General features: G+C 35.7%; 1 protein-coding gene across 1 annotated transcript in view; it reads right to left on the minus strand.

The window, feature by feature from the left end:
* ADGB (androglobin) overlaps window positions 1-19,394 on the minus strand; it is a 109,029-nt gene extending 89,635 nt beyond the window's left edge. The window contains exons 1-8 of the mRNA XM_023750094.1: window positions 19,372-19,394; window positions 19,078-19,237; window positions 14,952-15,044; window positions 13,144-13,215; window positions 11,233-11,442; window positions 6,483-6,622; window positions 2,704-2,790; window positions 428-711 (exon numbers count right to left, since the gene is read on the minus strand). Coding sequence (XP_023605862.1) covers window positions 428-711; window positions 2,704-2,790; window positions 6,483-6,622; window positions 11,233-11,442; window positions 13,144-13,215; window positions 14,952-15,044; window positions 19,078-19,237; window positions 19,372-19,394 — 1,069 coding nt within the window. The remainder of the gene's footprint in view (window positions 1-427; window positions 712-2,703; window positions 2,791-6,482; window positions 6,623-11,232; window positions 11,443-13,143; window positions 13,216-14,951; window positions 15,045-19,077; window positions 19,238-19,371) is intronic.
* Window positions 19,395-21,781: the final 2,387 nt, after the last annotated feature.

Genomic DNA, 21,781 nt, shown 5'->3' on the forward strand with positions numbered 1-21,781 from the left:
TACAATAAATAATCAATGAATCATCATCTAATCCCTGGTCATTTCACATTTCCTGAAAAAATAAACAGGACCACTTTGTCCCTTGCTATTTTGGTTCATTGTACCCTACATATAACATACAAGAAAGATGTGTTTGATGAAACTTGAAAACTTAATGTCTCTTCCTATATTAATACTATGTTAATTTAGTATCATCAAATTGTATAATTTCCTTTGATTTCTAAAGAGAGTAAAATATGAAACAATAGTTAACATGTAGCAAATACCCTTAGAAGTTCTGAAATCCTATCAAGGAAGGATCTTAATTATTTCCACAACATTTAATACACGATAATAACAATGAAGAACCATTAAATTCAGCAATGTGTTTGTAAAGCATTTATATACAATATCCATATTAAATAATGTATGATATATAATGTCTTACCCTTTGGAGCTTTGTCACTTTTTTCAAGTGTTTTTAGTGTTGTAACTGAAGTTTCAGGTTTGAATTCTTTGCCATCTTTCATTTCTTTGCCTTCTTTCACTTCTTTGCCATCTTTCACTTCTTTGCCATCTTTCACTTCTTTGCCATAATTCACTTCTTTTCCTGCATCTTTTAATTTGCTATCTACCTCTGTTATTTTGCTCTCAGAGTTGGATTCATCTGTCAGCTTAAATTCAGGCAATATTTCTTTCAAGAGCTCCCAGACTTTGTCCATATATCGTGGGCTTTGATAAAACACATCAACACTAATTTTCAAATTAAGATTTAAACTCCACATCAAGAAATTACTGACAGAAAAAAAATCAACTTACTATCTTAAAAGACTAATTTCAATAGTTAATTTCAAATATTAGTTTAAAACACCATTATATATTCACTGATTAAACAAATTCTAATTGAGTGCCTATGATGTGCTGGGTTTTGCTGATGGAAAGAGACCAAACAAGGAATTCTGGTTCAGAATGGAGACATAGGAGGACCCGGAACTCATCCATTCCCATGACTACCCTGAATCTACAGGTAGATATAAAACAGTTACCTCTAGGGGGTGGGGGGCGGGGGAGGAAAGTAACTGAGTGGCTCCTACACAGCTGGCGAATGAGAATGAACCCACATGGATGCAAGTAGGAGAGACTGAGACACAATATCGCCATAAACCCAGCATGGTGACCCACAACTGGAGGCAACTCACAACCCTGAGTTTATCCCTGAGGTGCAAAGGGTTTGAAACTCACATCTGGCACCCAAACTTTTAAAACCTTCACCTAATAAATGATCCCACAAAACATCTAGCTTTGAAAGCCCATGGGGATTGCATCCAAGACCCATGAGGCCATAGTAACCACAGAAATGGTTCTTAAAAAGCTCCCACAGACTTGCCCACCCCAAGCCCAGTGCAGAGGCAGCAAACTTTCTATGGAAGAGGCTTATTTGCTTATTTTAATGCATTGGCCTGAGGGGCAGGCTTATAATTAAACACACAGCTAAGGGCCAACTGTAATTCTCTCCACAGGCCGGAGGGCAGGTGTTATCTTTATGTGCCCTTTGTCATGCATCATCCATTTATGATAAATATTCTCAACTACTTGAGTGTAGAAAGAGCATATCTCAACGTAAAGACCATATATGACAAGCCCACAGCTAACATTCTATTTAGTGCTGACACATAGATCAATGAAACAGAATAGAAAGCCCAGAAATAAACTCACACATATACAGTCAATTAATTCATGACAAAAATAAAAGCCAAGAATATACAATGTGGAAAGTATAGTCTCTCCAATAAATGGTGCTGGAAAAACTGAACCACCACATACAAAAGAATGAAGTTAGGCCATTATCTTACACCATACATAGAAATCAACTCAAACTGGATTAAAGACTTGAATATAAGACCTAAAACCCATAAAATTTCCATAGAAAATATAGGTGGTGAGACCTTTGACATTGGTCTTGACAATGAGGTTTTGGATTTGACACCAAGGCAACAAAAGCAAAAATAAAGGAAAGTTACATGAAACTAAATGGCTTCTGCACAGCAAAGGAAACCAGCAAAAAAAATGAAAAGGCAACCTATAGAATGGGAGAAAATATTTGCAAATCATATATCTAATATTCAAGTTATGAGGGCTGTCTTCAATCCCTCTAAGCTGGACCCTGAGGAGCGGTAACTTCCCAACATCAGCCAAAGGTCAATCAATGATGATGCAAATTGATAACTGTATGTGGCTTTGATCTTCTTGTAAAAATCAACATCTGAATTGATGACATGCTCAAAAATACTTAGATTCCAATTTTATCACCTCCAGGAACAATATGAACAGCTTTGGTCAAACACTCTGAGCTTTAGTTTCTCACTTATAATGATATATACCTGGTTGATGGGGTTATATGGATGATTAAATAAGATAATCTTTTCAGGACTGTGGTTTTTAATTAGAAATAATATATTAAAGTGCATAATGTCTAATAACATTATTTTAATATTTGTAATTCAGATATTATAGGACTAAATTTACAATATATATGTAAGGAAACAGAATTTACTTTGAAATTCTCAAAGAATTTTATATAAAACTATAAAATGTTCTCCCCAACATTTTTATAAAATGTAACTTTTCTTGAAATTTCCTTAAAAAGTACAAATGTTTTGGTAAAAGAAACTTTACAAGGGGAGAAAGAAAAAAATGCACAAGAAAGTTAATGGTCAAACCTACTGGAGAGGAATGACTTCCGGTAACCATCCTGTAAGTGCGTGAATAATGGTGGACTCTCCCAGCTCTCTCTTCTCTGCTATATGGATGCTAAAGAAGCAAATGCACAGTAGTATAGTTAATAAAATTTGAAAACACAGAGAGGTATATAAAAAGTAGGAATCTCTATTAAATAGTGATATAATAATGAATGTAGGGGTCATACTGGTTAAACATTATAGCACAAGAAAATATTATTCCAATAGTTAGATTACTTGTTTTGGTAAAGCACTTAAGTAGATCCAATGATAAAATGTCACATCTATTTACAAAACATGATTATAAGCTTTATTTTTAAAAGACATGTTAAGACTGCTGTCATATACATAAAACATATTCATACATGTGATATATGTTAAAATATTATATATTTTATATATTCAATATATTATCATGTTCTTTTAAAAATAGAACAGTGACTTTATGTTTCTGGTTTTGGTACTTATTCTAAGATGCCTATGAAGCTGTGTATTGTCAGTCTCATATATGGCAGGTCAAGATGGGCATCAGACATCCTTAATTAAATTATTAGATAATTTCAGAGAAACCACAAACAGCTCTTCTATCCTATACAAACCAGTGGATTTGCCACCATAGGATAAAATCAAATGACATTTGTGATTGACCAAATGTCACTCTTCTCATTTTAGTTTTTTGGGTTTTTGTTGTTGTTGTTTTTTCTGACTAGATTAGTCCATTTACAGCAACAGGCAAATCCCTCTTCTGGCCAGGAGTCACAGCTTTAGTTGACCATATGGTGATGATAGATGGATTGATGTGTCTACATATCTCAAAGATAACAAGTATCTATTGAGATAATTCATAGTTTAGTCTAAATTCTTCTTTGGATAATCATATTTAAGAATTGACTGTAAAAGCCTCATAGAAATAATGTTTTTTTCCTTTACATATCTCACAGTGATATTGAAACAACTACTAAATATTAATTTTTAATGTAGAAAGCTAAAACTTATATGACAATAAATATAATCTGAGAAAAATGTGTAGACAAATATAAGTTGTCCCCTTATATTTGGAAACCTAAGAAATGTCTTACATTTAGTCTGATCCTTTATTTCCAAGCTGGATTTATTTATTATTTAAAAATGACAATAATTCTATTACTCAAGTTCCTAGAAAATTCTATTGAACTATAGCTTTAAGAAAGGCAAAATGCTACTCCATTTATTCAGGTCATGCCTGTAATGCTTCACTGGCCTTGCAGCTTTAATTCTCAGAACTTCAGGTGAGGTTTGACAATTAGGAACATTAAGAACATTATTTTCTTTCAAAATAAACAAACATAGCCCTAGCCTGTTTGGCTCAGTGGATAGAGCATTGGCTTGTAGACCAAAGGGTCCCGGGTTTGATTCCAATCAAGGGCACCTACCTCGGTTGCAGGGTCCTTCCGGCCCAGGCCCTGGTCTGGGCTCGTGAACGAGGCAACTAATTGATGTGTTTCTCTCACATCGATGTTTCTCTCTGTCTTTCCCTCTCTCTTCTACTCTCCCTAAAAATCAATGGAAAAAATATCCTGTGGTGAGGATTAATAAATTATCAAATAAGTAAATAAATAAATAAAATAAACATAGTTGTCACCAGTGTGAATACTTAGTAGTGTTCAGCTACCTAGAAAGATATTGGATGAGTATTTATTTATTTTACAGGAAGAAAATTTTTTGAACTTAGAGTTACTTTTAAATTATTTTTTTGTTTGTTAATCCTCACCCGAGGATATTTTTCCATTGATGATTGATTTTTAGAGAGAGTGGAAGGGAGGGAGACTAAGAGAGAGAAACATTGATGTGAGAGACACATCGATTGATTGCCTCCCACATGCACCCAGAACTGGGGCTGGGGATTGAGCCTGCAACCTAGGTACATGCTCTTGACCAGAATCAAACCTGGGACCCTTGGGTCCATGAGCTGAGCTGACACTCTATCCACTGAGCCAAACTGGCTAGGGCCTTAGAGTTATTTTTATAGAAAATAAAACATAAATTAAGATTTACACCCTAGCCGGTTTGGCTCACTGGATAGAGCGTTGACAATTAGGCGTTGGCCTGGGGACTAAAGGGTCCCAGGTATGATTCTGGTCAAGGGCGTGTGCCTTGGTTGCAGGCACATCCCCAGGTGTGCAGGAGGCAGCTGATCGATGCTTCTCTCTCATCGATGTTTCTAACTCTCTATCCCTCTCCCTATCTCTCTGTAAAAAAATCAATAAAATATATATTTTTAAAAAGATTTACTACTAATTAATAAATAGATTGACACTGGTCTCTCTCTTGCTCTGAATGACAGACGAGAAAACTTGAGAGAATCTCATAATTTAGAGAGATTACTAGCATCACCATATTTTTTTTAATTTTAGGGTTAGTTTTATGAAAACTAGATTATAAAAACCTGTAAATCCATGCAAACTGTCACACATGAACTGCAATGTGTCTTAGTACACCAAAAAAATTATGGGATAAGTCTGTTCTTTTAAATTATTGAAATGAAGCGCTGCAAGCTGGGTGAAACAAATTCCCAACAGGAAATGGAGGGTTGTTAAGAGAAAGGGGGGGATGAAGAGGCTGGCAGAGGAGTGGTTTTGTTGTTTAGCCTTGGGGGAGAAAAAGGAAGCTGAGCTCAAGAAAATCCAGGAAGAGCAGAACTGCCTTCTGACTGATCTTGCTGTGTTTACAGAAAGCGAGAGGGCTGGGCTTTGAGCAAATGGCAGATGCTATCTGTTAAAGCCTGTAGTGTGTTCTGTTGATATTAGGACACATTGTGAGGGGAGGGTGGGGGGAGCCTTTCCATTATCTTAGGTTGCAGGAAGCTTTGTAGTTTTTGAGGTTTAACACTGTGTATTCCTACATTTACATTAATCATTTTGCTAATTAGTATGTAAAAGTCCTTTGCATTGATGCATTTTGTACTTCCCTCCATTAAAAGTCTAACAGCCAAAAAAAAAAAAAAATAGGACACATTGTGAGGGGAGAGGAGGGTGTCAAATTCAAGCTGGTGTGGTGGAAGTGAGCATTCTCCCACCAAGCAAAGGCACAAAGTAACCATGCATTGGCAGCTCAAGCATCTAAGCCTGTTTGCATCACTAGGGACGAGATGGAATGACCACAGGTCTCTGCACGCGGAGTCTGAGAGAATAAACAGCAGAAATGCCTCATCTATGCTGGTGCACAAGTCATGCAGGATGCAAGCAGATTTCATAAGGATATCGAAGAAATATGAATAGTTAACACCATGAATGTATTAAAAGGGACCAATGTTATCAACATCATGAGCAGCATCTTGGCATCCTTCAAAACAGTTCAGGGTTTTCAAAATTAGCACATTATTGTTGCATAGACAGACTTAACCCTTTAACTGGATCCCAGCATATTATTCAGTATTTGGATGAGCCAGTATTGTCCTCTACAAAACAACTTCTTTCTCCCCTTAAGCTGAAGCATTTATTTCTGTGATTGACTTTCCATTCGCAGAGAGCATTGAGTATAGAATAGTTTTCTTGAATACTTTTACTGGGGGAAATTTTATTTGATTGCTGGCTAACCCAATACTTCAAATTAATGACTTTGGCCTATACATTTTTACATAAGAAAATTTACACTGTTTGAAAAGAAAGTTTTTAAAAATTAATCAAAAAAATAAAGCTGTGGAATATAGATGTGGTACTGTTGTTTTTACTGTGGTTTGCCTTTTTGTTTTTATACAAGTGAGTGATAATTCCACTTTCTACATACTCAACATTTGCCAGCTTAATGATAGCTTTAGACAAAAGCATGGGCCAGAGTTCAAGTTCACAAGTTGTAGCTGGAAGCAATAGATTGTTATCTTCATCAAAAGGCAGAAAGTCATCAACGGTTATCTTTCTCCAGCAACCCTAAAAATGAGAAGAAAGAAATATACCATCCATGATTTATGTTCTTTTCACTCATACATCATTATGCAGGGGGCGGGGTGGGGGGGGCAAAAATAGGTTTGTAATTGTATGTGATACAGAGTTTATTCTTGGATTATTATTCATTAATTATTGTATTATTTTTCAAACAAACAACTGTAAACCTACTTTTGTCCCACCTTGTATACTACTGACATTATTATTTACTGTTCTATATTTTTTGTTTTATAATTTTATTTTAACTTCTTACATATAAAGACTGACATACTAGTCTTTAATACTACTCTGGCTGAGGGTTTGGGCTTATTATTTTCCTTAATGTAATTACAGTGCATTCAAATAAGGACAAAGATAAGCATCTGTCTTTATTTATGAGGTCTGGTAAGCATATCCTTGGATGTCCCATCCTACATAATGCAGTAAATTAAAGTGTTTCAAATAACAGAATCAAAACATATACAACCATGAATGAATTTGAGCATAATTAAATAATTTAATATAGTCATAATAAAAATTATCTAAATGTAACTTTAGTAATTATTATTTATTAAGCTCAGTGATCTTATGCTTCCAATGATCATATTACTCCCACTTGTAATTAAAGACCTAATTTTTAACATGAAGTTAATTAATACCTTATTTAATATAATCATTATACATTCACCTATATGCATATTCCTTCATAATTAAAAGTTTGAAGCAATGATAACATTAATGATTATGAACTCCAAGTTTTTTGTTAATGTTGGTTTTACATATAGAATTTATTATAGAATTCTTCCTTTACCCAATGACTATTTTCAGCAGTGATATAAGCATTGTGAATCCAAAGACTGACATAACTCAGGGCCAATACCACTGAATTCTTATAGTTTAGCAAGGAAAGAAGTATATGCAAACAATATGAAATTCCATATGTTCAAAGTGCTCTAGGACCAGAAAAGAAAGTATAACTAATTTTGCTAATGTCTTCACAGGAAGGAGGCATTTGAAATTAAAAGTCAAGGAACAGTATATTTTCCCCAGGTAGATAGGAGTAATAGAGTAAAAAAATGCTTTCTTTGTATGACACTTGTAACTCTAAACTTATATTGGCTAGTTTAATGGTTATATATCTTTTTCTTTCTTTCCTAATAGATGATAAATCAAAATGGAATCCTATGAAATGTTCAAGAAACTCACAGGAGGATAGGAAAAGGGAGACAAATCCCTCCCCCTCAAAAATTAACAGACTTAAATTCCAATGATATGAAATATAAAGTACACACAAATTAAAAGAGTAACTAAGTATACTAATCAGCATTAAGAATTTGCGTGTATTTTGACAGAAAAATTAATTACACATGTAGAAATCCAAGAAAAAAATAGTCATGAAAATGGGCAAAGTTATATACGCAAAGATGCTATTTTACAGTATTATTTTTGTATTGGTGAAACACTGGTCCATAAATGTCTGTCAATGTGAAATTAGCAAAATATGTGTAGTCATTGTTGTATTCAAACAATGGAGTACAAGGTAGATAAACTGGCATAAAAAATGTCCATGGTTAGGAAAAAAGTACTTTACAGAACAATAACTACTACATGATATTATTGGTGCTACAAATTATATATAGTAGGTTTGCTTATGTTTATAAGGAAAAAAGTTTAGGAGGATATACATAAAATCATTTTCTGGGATTGTCTATATAGGTAGAGTCAGGGAACTTTCATTTTCTACTCTGAACATTGTAACAGTGTTTGAATTTGTTTTACTAAAAACATGTAGAACGTTAATAATAGTGAAATAAGAATTTAAAAATTTACATTTTGTAAAAAAAGTAATTGCATGTTAGAAAAATAGTTTATCATGGTATATATCTTGTTTATATGGTTTAAAGAACAACAAAATTGTCCCCAGTGGGAGAGATTTTGCTTCAAATGCAGACTACAGGTTCTGCCCAGAGATTGACTCAGGGGGTCTGGGCTGGGGCATGGGAAGCACTTAAGGTTTTCTGCACCTCCACAGTTTAAGAAACTTTGGATTCAGGTTCTAGCCGGGTAGCTCAGTTGGTTAGAGCGTCTTCCCAACACGCCAAGGTTGCAGGTTTGATCCCTGGTCAGGGCACATATAAGAATCAACCAACAAATGCATCAATAAGTGTAACGACAAATTGATCTCTCTCTCTCTCTCTCTCTCTCTCTCTCTCTCTTTCTCCCTCTCTTTCTCCATAAAAATCTATTAAAAAAACCCCTCTGAATTCTACAATAATATTGTCCTTAAAAAGTACAAGGTTTAATCTGAAACAAAAACTAATACATTTTCTTATACCAATAGATTGATGGCAACTGGGGAAAATTATTGGTCCCAATGTGTGTGTTTTCTGTTTCTTCAGAGACAAATGGAAGCATTGGGACAATCATGGAAAGGCTGCCAAGAGCAATGAATATTTCAAGTGGAAAGCAATAATGAATTTGTTTCTTTCAAGGAGCCAAAAGAATGAGAATGCTGACATTGGAAAGTACATGACCAGACTGTATAGATCCCAGTAGTGGTGTCATCACTGCAGTGAAAGAAGAGAAAACTGCTCTGTTTCATAACGCTATTCTTTATGCTACTCAGTACATTCTTGTCTGGCTGGTGCCAAAGAACCATGATGCTGTTTACTTAGAATCCAAACTGGAAATAATGGGAATACCTTTATGGGAAAAACTGGAATGAAAATCTGAATTTTAAATTTCATATAGAGAGGCTCTGAGACCTCAAGGACTGACTATGTTATCTATACATTTTTTTAAAAAATTTTCTGAATCAAAGTAGGTTTGGGATAGTTAGGAATCAGTATAAAGAGAAATAAATCACATTTTTCTATGCAAAATGGAATGTAGTATTAATAAATGTTGATCCCTGTCTGGAAGGAAATTTGAAAAGAAGGAAGGATGTCGGGAAGCAGAGAGAGAGAGACAGCGGGGGGCGGGGGAGAGAAAGAGAGAGAGAGAGAGAGAGAGAGAGAGAGAGAGAGAGAGAGAGATTGATTGAGGTTGAAACTAATACCGTTGGTTTAATGTTTTGCTGATGCTGTTTTGAAATTCTTAATAACTTCAAACTCCATCTCAAGTCAGGTTTAGGTGAATGTGCAGAACTGGGGGCCAAATGCCCAGACATCTGACCTCCTCACTCTTTACCTTCTTTCCATCATCCCTCAACATTATTACTGGGAATCCACTTTCTCAATGCCATAGCCTCCCTCTCATGCCTCTGCACAGTCTACCTCCTGATGATAAATACATAGATAATGGAATTTAAGAAGTTATTTTCTCTTTTAATAACTTTTTAAAAAATATGACTTCATTAATTTCAGAGATAGGAAGGGAGAGGAGAGAGATAGAAACATCAATGATGAAAGAGAATCACTGATTGGCTACCTTGAGCCTGCAACCCAGGCATGTGCCCTGACTAAGAATTGAACTGTGACCTTCTGGTCATGGGTTGATGCTCAACCACTGAGTCACACAGGTTGGGCTTTTCTAACAATATTTTGACTTTCAAGGTCTACTGTCTTGCTGTGAATATCAAAAACAAACCCCCAAATCCTATTTTGGAAAATAGTAGCTAAACTTGTCTTCTTTACTTTCACCTTCCCACTGTAATGGTCCTTTTAATTCCTAAGCATTGGTCTTTCAACATCCCGTATCCTGGCCAGATGGATGGCTTGGCCTCATTAAGAAAAAGTCATGTTCCTAGATATGTAGAATGGAATGTATAACTCTTCATGCTTTGCCCACTTCTTCAAATGTACAAGAACATTCTCAGTGACTAGGACCAGTTTCATGGGTATATGACCTTTCACACAAGACCCCACACTCAGAAGGGCCTCATATTTGGTTTAAAGTGCTGCTATTACTGCCTTGAAATTTCTAACAATTTTTGAACAAGGAGACCTGTAGCTGGTCTTGCCTGGGACTCTGGGTCTTTAGAAAGAGAAATTTCCCCATGAACAACCCAAAGGTGTCTAATATAATCTAGCATTGCTACTTGTGGTGTGAGTCTACTTTGTCCTAATAACGGAGGGGTTTTTGATTCTCTATTTGTACTTCTTACTATCCCACTGGCTTCCTTTTAGGCAGAGGTAAAACTTTCTGTGTCACTGTAAGGTTTGTTGACATGAAAACAAATCTCAAGTTTAGGACAAAAAACAACAAAAAAAAACACAAAACAATGGGATCAGGTTCCTCAACAGCAGCAAGTGCCAGGAGAGGAGTGGACCCTGCTCCAGCACTTCCTCCTGCTCATGACCCTGACAGCACATCACAGAGAAAAGAGGAAGGGAGACAGCCCCGTGCGTCCACCTGCCTGCACAGCCTGCCTGCCTGAACCACAAACTGGTTCATGAAGCACCGGTTTAAAAAGCACCGGGAACCGGTATCACAGGAGAAACAACTGTTTCTTATTAATCCCAAATTACGAATGCAGGACATTTCCTCCCCCTAGCTACCGGATTGATATCCTGCACAAACTGCATCAGTTTGTATTAGCCGAGGTATCAGCCCGTAGGCAGACATATTTCAATATGAAAGGAAATGAATGTCAATGCACACGAACATGAACTTACCATCCAGTACAGTTTCACAATATACTTTCCGTAGCTATTGTACAAAGGCATATGACCCTTCACAGCTTTGCACAGAGAGTAGATGTGTTCCCAGGGCTTCCAGATGGGAACAGGAGGTTCCCCTGTAGTCCCTTTTAAGCTATTGTTCAAAAAAGCCCCATTGAATATCTTCCACACTGCATAGATTTCGCTGATAATCCATCTCATCAACTATAGACAAAAACCATTAGTGTTAATTAGTTAATTTTCAGTTGTTGGCACTGTAATTTAGGTGAGAAATCAGTTAAAAACCTACTTCCAATAATAATATTAAATTCTATATATAATGTATTCACATTTTTATTTCTGACCTACAGAATAAAGCATACATCTTGCTTTTGTTTTGGGGAAGTATTGTCATATTACAGGCTAACAAATGTAATATTAAACATACTCTTAGCTAAGGTCTGTTTTCCAGAGTAAACTGTCAATGACCTCCATTTGACATTGAACTTCATTTGAATTCTGTGTGTGTGTGTTTGAGAGAGAGAGAGAGAGAGAGAGAGAGAGGGTTTGAATGCTTCTGAAAACAATGATTTACTTTGGAATTAACTTTTTATAAATGAGGGAGCTACTTCTCTGTAAATGTTGAGAAGTTTGAGAAAAAAAGATCTCTTTCTTATCAATAGGACTAATTAGACAAGGAATGAGACATGAAAAAAATTAAAATTGCACACATACTTAAATATACTCTAAACTCATATTTCATGTGTTGATCTATAGATGCAGAAATGCTCCAAGTGAAACTCCCACTTGCAATGTTAAAACGTGCAGGAAGGCCCAGTGGGGAGCTGAGCTTTGGAGTAGAAATAGAGACCAGGATTTGAATCCTCCTACAAATCCTTCTGTTCTTGAGTAAGTCACTTCAGCCTCTATCAATTTCAGTTTTTCATCTATTAAATGTAGATTAAACTATTTATTTTTCAGCCTTCTTTGTAATAGAAACAATACATAAGAAATCTATGTGTCACAGTGGGTGTTGAGGAAAGCCATTACTACCCTCAGTAGTACTAGCTTTTCTGAAATATTCATCTTATGTTTTACTGACTGGTATTTACAGATTAAATACTTGAAACTGATCTCATAAGATTTATGTTTTTCTTAATTTGCTTTATCTAGGAACTTTCTTAAATTTTGGTTAAGTTGAAATAGGCCAATCAGATATCTTCTTGTATATATGAAAATATATTATTTTATAATTTCCTCTCTTGAAAAATAAAAAAGCTAAAGTCTATATATGTTTAGGATTCATAAATTTGGAGATAATTTTGTTGAGACCCTAAACATAAGAAAGACAAAGGGTTTGAATCAATAATGACTATGCTCCACTCTTCTGATCTTAAAAGAAAACGTTCAAAAATCCCCTGACTCTGAAATTACTACCTTGGGGAAGTGGAACAAGTCCGCTTCTGATGGATAAAAGGCAGGGCGGGGAGGTGGGGAAGTTCATCCCCACAGGAAGTAGGACCGCTGTGCTGAATATCTGGCTTGTTTAGAGGAGGTGTTGCAATCAAACCGCACCCCATGATTTCCCCCACATTAGCAAATCAAACAATGTAACACCCCTCTCTCTCCGAAAACAACTTTAAGTCAATTGCCAGGCAAGTGGAGCTGGAGGAGAAAAGCCTAGATTGTGAGAAGCCAGTACCTTACTGGCAGAAGAAGGGAACAAGCAGTGCTGATACTAACAACTCCCACAATTTGCATGCTGAACTCAAAGGGGCTTCTCTTTCCCTTTGAATGTCCAGTGTATTAACAGCTCAGTTATACCAAAACTTAAAGGTGAGCAAAGGAGAAGTGAGACTTGGAATTGCTTAAGCTGGTCCGGAAGGCATTTTGCAACGAGGCTTTAGTTCGTACTTCTGTACATACCTCACTGCAGAGTAAATGTTCATTTACTGAAAACAAGTCAAACGTGGTTTCATTCTTTACAACTACTGGAACCTGAAATAAAATATTTTAAAGAAGATATTATTCCTTAGAAAATAGAAAGGATATGTAGCTCATGCACTGTCCACAGGCCAAACCCAATTTCATTTCTCACAACCAGAGAATGATCTATCTATCTATCTATCTATCTATCTATCTATCTATCTATCTATCTGAGTAGACTGAAATAGAGTAAATTTTATATAGAAAGGCCATCACTATTTTGCAGAATTTTTGTCTAAACTTTATATATGTCTATATTTAATTAGTCTCAGTATAAAATGTATTTATCACGGTGGACCTAGACACTAAAATTTGAAGAACACTATCTGAAGACTTCCCCACAGAGCTAGACTTTCAGTTCTGTCTGTCCACACACCAACATGATGGATCAAAAGGAGTCAGTGCCCAGGGGGAGTAGAGGTAGAGGGATGGCAATATTATGATAAATGTTGGTGGAAGTATCATCAATAATAATCAATTAATTTATTTTTAGTATAAGTGTATCTCTCAGAAATAAGGTATTCTAAAAAGAACAAAATATGGTTTATAAAACTGTTCTACTTATTCAAATTTGTGACACTCCCATTTCATGGCATTCATATCCTTTATTTGCATGGAATGCAAATTCTGCAGTTAAATTGAGCAGAGCTTGAATATTATTAATAATATCTTTATATTAAGTGCATTATATTAACATCATAAATTTGTAGTCTTTATGTCAACCTTACTTAACATTGTAAGGAATTTATAGGCATGCTTCATGTATATTTGATTCCTTACATTTAAAATGTCTTACAAGTAGACATTCCATAGATACTCTGATGAAGAGAGATGTATCTTTCCATTTTCTCATTTTAGTATTTTTAAATTTAGGATTATCTGACTTCCTCATCTAGTAACAGTAATTGAAAAATATGGTGGATAGATTATATTTTCTTGCATTGGTAGTGCTTATAAAGGATAAAACTTTTGGGTTAAAATCACTTTGTGTAGAAACAGAGATTCAATGGATTCCATAATGTAAACAAGAATCAGCTCCATTACAACCATTTGACTAGCTAACTAGTAACTAATTAAGCCTACTGATTTTCTATGCATTAAATAAAAATAATGGAAGATCCAAGAAGGGAAAAAAGGCATTAATGATAATTAAGTACTTGGAAACAACAAATATATTTAAATGAACATAGCTATTAGGAAGATAGACCAGTGGGTCTAGCATTTCATTTACATAAGTGCTATTTTACAGAAAGGTTTCTCAGATGATGTCCTAGTCAATATGATGAAAGGGCTGGGTGTAGGGTCCAGAAATGAAGGTGGCCCTTGGAAAGTGCTTCAACAATGCCTGGAAAGAGAGATCCAAATGCAAGTCTCTTGGGCTTGAAAATTAAGGCTAATAAACACTAAAGTGAACAGACCTTCGTGCCATATAAGTTCCTGCTAAAAAGTAGAAAGGAGAAAGTCTGTCAGAAATTAAGGGCTATAATGTGACATCATGGGAAGGAGAAAAAGAAAACTGGGGGCTCTAAACAAAATTTTAATATTCTTTTGGAAATCAGTACAATCAATATTCCACCATACTGGTAAACATTTATTTCTAATTTAAATTCAAAACGCAATTACTTATTATTATTGAATACCACAAGAAAAAATTATCCTAAATTGTTTAAAAATGTAGATTTTCATAATTAACACATTACATACCATCATTAATATATATTTTGTTTAATAATAAAAATTCTTCTTACCCGATTAAATAAAAAATCCTGTGGACGTTTCCAGGAATAAACTTTCAGTGATGGTGGTAATTCAATCTTGCCTTCAGGGTCTTCAAAACAGTGCTACATAAAAATATATTGAGTTTTATCTCCATATGGTTTTATTAAAATAAAAACAGCTCAATCTTAAGAATTAATAATGCATAGATAAAAAAAGGCATTTATAGAGTATTGTGTATGTTTGTTCTCAGAGCTAGTTTATGGAGTATTTGGAAAATACTAGAAGTTAATGATTCTGTATTTAATTCATGAAACCTTGATTGTCGAGTAGCATTTTGATTGCAGACGAAACAGTACAAGCAAGCATGAGCTTCTTTGGAATGTGAATTAGGAATGGAAGGAAAACAATTTTGGATAGGCCAGATATGGAGTTACTTCCCACTGAAAATACTGTTTTGTTTTGTTGTTGTTTTTAACTTAATAGAGAAAATTGAACGAGTTTACTTGTCAACTGTTAGAATCCATAAACAAGACAATATGTATATGAAATGTGTACTTTTGATTTGACTTTCATTTATTGTTTTAATTAAAGTTGTTATTTTGAGATAATTATACATTCATATGCCACTGTGTGAAATAATATGAGAGTTCCTGCTTTCTCTTTTCCCAATGGTAACATCTTGCAAAACTATACTACAATATCACAACTGGGAAACAGGCATTGACACAGTCAAGATACAGAACAATTTCATCAGCACAAAGATCCTTCCTATGCCCTTTTATAGCCACACCTACCCTAAACTCCACACTCAGTGCTTAATCCTACCACCTAGCAATCACTAATCTGGGTCCTATTTCCGTAACTGTGCCATTTCCATCATGTTATATGAATGGAATCATATTGTATGTAGCCTTTTGGACCGGCTTTTATCCCCTCTCAGCCTAATTCTCTGGAGATTCATTTCATCCAAGTTGTTGTACGTATCAATAGTTTGTTCTTGTTTATTGTTGAGTAATAGCTCATGATATGGATATTTGTTTGCTTACCATCTGTCCATTGAAGAACATCTGGACAGTTTCCAGTTCGAGGCTGTTACTAATAAAGTTGCTATGAACATTTGTATACAGGTTCTAGATTCTATGTGAACATATTTACATTTTCCTGGGATAAATGCCCCAGATTAAATTAATTCAATTTTGAGGTCAATTAATGAGCTCTGAAGAAAAAATGATATCTAAGAGTCTACTCACAAGTATTAGTGGTCTAGTAAGTTAGAGAGGCTTCAGGCAGCTACTGTGTAAAAGTTTTCACAGCTCATAAGCGGGTGTGTGTGTGTGTAGCTCCGTACAAGAAATAATATGAAAAGTGGTAGGAGTACAAACAAGATACTTAAGAAATATGAACTATCTGCACAGGGAAAAGGTAACTAAATTTCATATGAATGAATGGGGATGAGGGAGAATAAATACTGTTTTGTGATGTTCATGGTAATCATATTTTTATCCCAATGCTGGAGTGTCCTGAGAATGGGTTATATTTGAGGGCATCATCTAAACTTTAAAGCTAAGTGTCTACCAGTATATGTATCTGGAGCATGTGGTTTATTGACACATTTAAGATACTGGAATAATTTGGATGGAGACAAAGGCAACCCCAACATCTAGTTAAATGATTCACGAATGAGTTTTTTTAACAATAGGCTGAGGTTTCCAGAAGCTGTATTAGACTTCTGGGGTTCCCGCCCATTGTTTTTTCCCTTGCAAATATCAATTTGGTTAAAGTCCTTTATCTGGAAATTCAAGAATCAGAGTCTCCCGTGGTTCTGTTTATATTACCTGATTTTTCTTCTTGGTTTTCAGTTGCTTGGTACTATTTATCTTCATGTCTAGTAAAATTGATTGTATGTTATACACTGAACATAATTTTTACAGGCTCTAAGTAATAATGTCTTCCTCCAAAGAGGAGAATTTTATTCTCTTCTGGCAGGCAGAGTACAAGACAAGGCCCAGTCAAGAATGGGCCTCAGGATTTGGTAAGGCTGGTGTAAATTTGGTTTGTCCTTCCTCAATACAGAACACTATAGGCACAGTGCAGTCCTACCTGAAAGGATGGAGGGTTTACCGGCGTCCTTTCCCTTTGTGTACCCTAAATTCCAATTTCTGGCAATAGCACCAGGAATTCTCTAATTCTTTTCTCAGTTATTTAGCCTTCAAACTGTTAACTTTTTACTCATTTTCTCAGCAGCAAAAGCTTCAAATACATAGCTTAGAAGTTAGGCAAATGTCTCAGAATAAAATTATATGCAAAATTTTCAGATCACTTCTCTGTAGTTACCTTTGGGATTTTGGACAAGTTCTGCCTACTTTGGCAGCCCTTAATGATTCTCTCCCTTCTGATACGAGCACCAAGGCATTAGTCTGTACTTGGACTCTAATTACCATGACTTAAATTAATAAATGTCTTTGAGAGAAACAAATAAACTAAACCAAGGCAAATGTGGGCTCATCCTGGTTTGATTCCCTTTCCTATAGGATCTGAGCCCCTCACATTAAGTTAATGGTAACTTTTCCATTTCACTTTGCTTTAGGTATAGTTTTTATATCCACCTTGCAATACTTCATCGTATACTTCTCAGTTTGGTTCACCCATCATATCCTTTCATTGCCATCACTTAGCTGAAGGAGGGGGCCAGACTCTGGGCTTGCAGGGAAGGTTTGATCCATCTGAGGCTGATACCCTGATGACTAGCCTCACATCCAAAGTAGCGGCCTTCTGGAAAGTTTCAGGGATATCTGCTATGGTTTGATGCCTAAGGCAATCAATCCTGATAAAAAAAAATCAATGTTGCAAATCACGGCTAAGAGCTCTTGTGCCAATATATCACAGAAATGTAATCACAGCCTTGGAGTGTCCACCACTCACTCCAGTGGAGGGACTGCTGCTTCCCAAGCCATGAATGCTGATGTTGAGGAACAGAACTGGGGTAGGGGAGCAAGGTTCTGCCCCAGATGGTACCACTTGGCACTGTTGTAATAACCAGGGTTTGGGCTGGTGCTCAACTGCTTCACTAAGGATTTGCACAAACGGTCTTCCTGATGTAAACTCACACACAGTCTCCATAAGTTTGGAACTGCTGTTAAAATATGTAAAATAGCCCTCGGTGGTATGTCTCAGTTGGTTGGGCATCATCCCTCGCACCAAAAGGTTGCCAGTTCAATTCCTGTTTGATTCCCAATCAGGTCACATTGCCCAGGTTTTAGGCTAGATCCCCAGCAGGAGACAGGCAACCAATCAATGTTTCGCTCTCACATTTCTCTCTTCTCTCTCTCTCTCTCTCTCTCTCTCTCTCTCTCTCTCTCTCTCTTCCCCTTTCCTCTCTCTCTAAAGAAAACAAATCAATAAACATATTTTAAAATATGTAAAATGTGACCATTTTCATTTGGACCCAGAAAGTTAAAAAGCCCTCTGCACCTAAGAGTTTCATAATCAAGTTAGGTGTGGTATAAAGAATGCATTCCCACACACATTGCTAATGTGAAATTGCTCAAGTACTGAGAGGCAGAAATTAGTAATATGCATTGAATATCTTTTGTAAATAAGTTACTGATATGACTCATACAGTTTGGGATTCTGCATTTCATGAACAAAATGTAAATGCCACTAAGTACTATTTCAGAGTACTCTATATAAATAAAGACACCAGAGTTCAACCTAGCCATTCTGTAACTCTCTCTCTCTCTCTCTCTCTCTCTCTCTCTCTCTCTCTCTCCCCCCCCCCGCAACAATCTTTCCTGTAATCTCCAAATAACAGCTCACAAATCTGCAGAGGTCTCTCATTTTCTAAGCCACAGCTGGTTAAGGAAATGCCTGGCTCCCAGCTCTGTCCAAAACCCACTAGCTCACCTGTCCTATCCATTTCCCTTTTGTTTCATTATACCTCTTTGGTCATCTCTCTCATCCCATTTATTCAAGTGTGATTCACCAAAGCTCAAGACCAAGGTTGGATGACAAGGTAGGTTGAGGGAGGACAAAACAGAAGTTCTCTTTTGAATGGAGGCTGTGGAGAAAAATGAGTACACTTACAGGTTAGCAAATCTTTTTCTATGGTAGAGTTAAAGACCAAAATGAAATCTAGTCAACTTCAAATTTACTTACAAATATAGGGCTTTTCCCCGATTTGTCCTTTTCTTTTCCACCTTTGCCTGCATCCCACTTTTCTGCATTTATGTCAATTTCATTCCATTCTGGCCAGATTGGGAATTTCCACTTCTTCTGTTCAACAGTACTTTGTGTATTACTACCAAAAGAGTACTGACTAGAAACAGAGGGGGAGGGAGGTGGGTTAGTTTTAATTCAAATCTCTGAGGTGAAATGTTAGATTAATTGCATGACATAATGTAATTCTCTTGTCAGCAGTCATGGTAAATGCATTTTTCAATACAGTCATACCTATGGCCACACAACTTCCACATGTTAGGGTTCTAAAGACTGAAATATCCTCAACAGACTATTCCATAAATAAATGTTGTACATTAGTCCCTACTTATTAATGCGGGACATTCATCATAAACCTATAAGATGCCATATAGGGAAATATTTATATACAATTCCCACTTGAAAATCCTTTACATGTATAATACTAATAGCTTTTTGAAGATTAGTACAAATGTAATTTTTATTTTTCTCAGGATAAAAGTACTATGTGATCATTATTTTAAAAGAAAATTTATGCCCTAACCGGTTTGTCTCAGTGGATAGTATAGGCCTGTGGACTGAAAGGTCCCAGGTTCGATTCCGGTCAAGGGCATGTACCTGGGTTGCGGGCACACCCTGGGGCGTGTGCAGAAGGCAGCTGATCAATGTTTCTCTCTCATCGATGTTTCTAACTCTCTATCCCTCTCCCTTCCTCTCTGTAAAAAATCAATAAAATATATATTTTTTTAAATAAAAAATAAATAAAAAGAAAATTTAACAAATCAGACAAATAAGAAGGGCATACCAATCCATTCTAGAAACCACATTAACAACAGCCCATTTCCTTAAGCTAATATATAAGAATATACATCTTTTTTTTTCAAAGGTGACATCATTCAGCATACTCTTTTTATAGACTGCTCTTATCCACTTATCAGCATATTGTTAATAGTTCCCAGATCAATAAGTATTTATCTAAATATGAATTCAATGATTGCATAATATTTCATTATATGAATATACTGCCTTTCCTTTAAAAGCTTCTATTTTGGAAATTTGAGGGTATTGACTTAAAATTTTTTCACTATTAAAAACAAGCCTAATGGCTATTTTTTAAATATTGACATGTATTATTGCTAAATATATGTATGCATTATTAATTATTTCCTTAGGATGGCTTTTAATAAAGAGACTTACTCTACCATAATATATGCATATTTATAGCTTGTGATATATTTTTGACTAATTTTCTATAGAAAAGTTGGACTTGCTTTATACTCTCATTATTAGTGTATTACAGTTTCACATCTCTAAACTTTGAGTTTTTATTTTTATGAATTTTAAAGTCTAAACTAGGCATCTTGTTTAATTGTTCAGGTTTTAACTACACATGAGGCTACAACCCTGCACTAGTCCCTGGAATAAGAAATAAACAAACCAAACTAAAATCTACCCTTATGGAGTTCATATCCTAGTGGGTGGAGACACAAAATAAAAAGCATAATTTAAGTAAAATATACAGTATATTAGAAAGTGGGATTGTTAAGGGGAAATAAAAACTGGACGAGGGAACTGAAAAGGTAAGATGCCCAAGTTTTAATACAGTGGTCAAGGAACGTGTTCTATGACAGGGTAATATTGAAGTAAATAGTGAAAGAAATTAAAAAATCAAGCTGTGTGGCTATCTGTGGAAAGAATGTTCTGGACACAAGGAACAGCAAGTCCAAAGAGCAAGGAAGGATATTCCAGATGCAGAGAGCATCCTGACTTATTTGAAGAATGATATGGAGGTCAGTGTGGCTGAAGGGAAAGTGGGGGCAGATTATGAGAGAAAACAGGAGATGCTAAGATTGTAAAGATGATCTAAGCCAAGGTAAGGGCATTGATTGTTAGTCTGAGGAAGATGGGAAGCAAAGGAGGGTTGTGAGCAGAAGTATAAGTGACACGGCTAAATTTTGTAATTTTTAAAAAATATATTTTAAAAATATTTTTGTAAACATATTTTTAAAAATACATTTTCATTGATTTCAGAGAGGAAGGGAAAGTGAGAGAGATAGATAGAAACATCAATGATGAGAAAGAATCATTGATTGGCTGCCTCCCACATACCCCTAATGGGAATTAAGCCTACACCACAAACATCATGACTTAAAACAATTATGAATTTATTATAGGCACTCCCAGAGACACTATTCAAAACAGGTAACAACTGGTATGGAATGAAAAATCTAAATGGACCCTGGTCACAGTGCTGGGTCATGTCCTCAAAGCTACCAGCTAGGCCAGACATTTATTCTTTACTTTAAGTGGTGGATTGGGTATGTAAGGTCCTCAGGGTAGGTCAGGACCCAGGGCAGGAGGCAGAAATATCTGGGGCTCAGGGTCATTGGTAAGGTTATTGTTAAGGCTATTCACCAATCACTTTAACAATGTTTCAGGATTAGAACTGTCACTATAGCTGTACATCTGCCCTGGCATTCTATGTTAAAAGTCAGAGAGAGTAGGAAGAAAACTGAGAAAAACAGTCAGTATGATAGACAAAATAATGCCCCCCCCCAAATTTTATATATATATATATATGTATTTTATATCTCCACATCCTAATTCCTGGAGCCAATGGATACATGGATCTCTTTTTCGTGGCAAAGAGAGTTTGTAGATCTCT

The sequence above is a fragment of the Myotis lucifugus genome, unplaced genomic scaffold (assembly GCF_000147115.1).
Source record: "Myotis lucifugus unplaced genomic scaffold, Myoluc2.0 scaffold_11, whole genome shotgun sequence".
NCBI classification, from domain to species: domain Eukaryota; kingdom Metazoa; phylum Chordata; class Mammalia; order Chiroptera; family Vespertilionidae; genus Myotis; species Myotis lucifugus.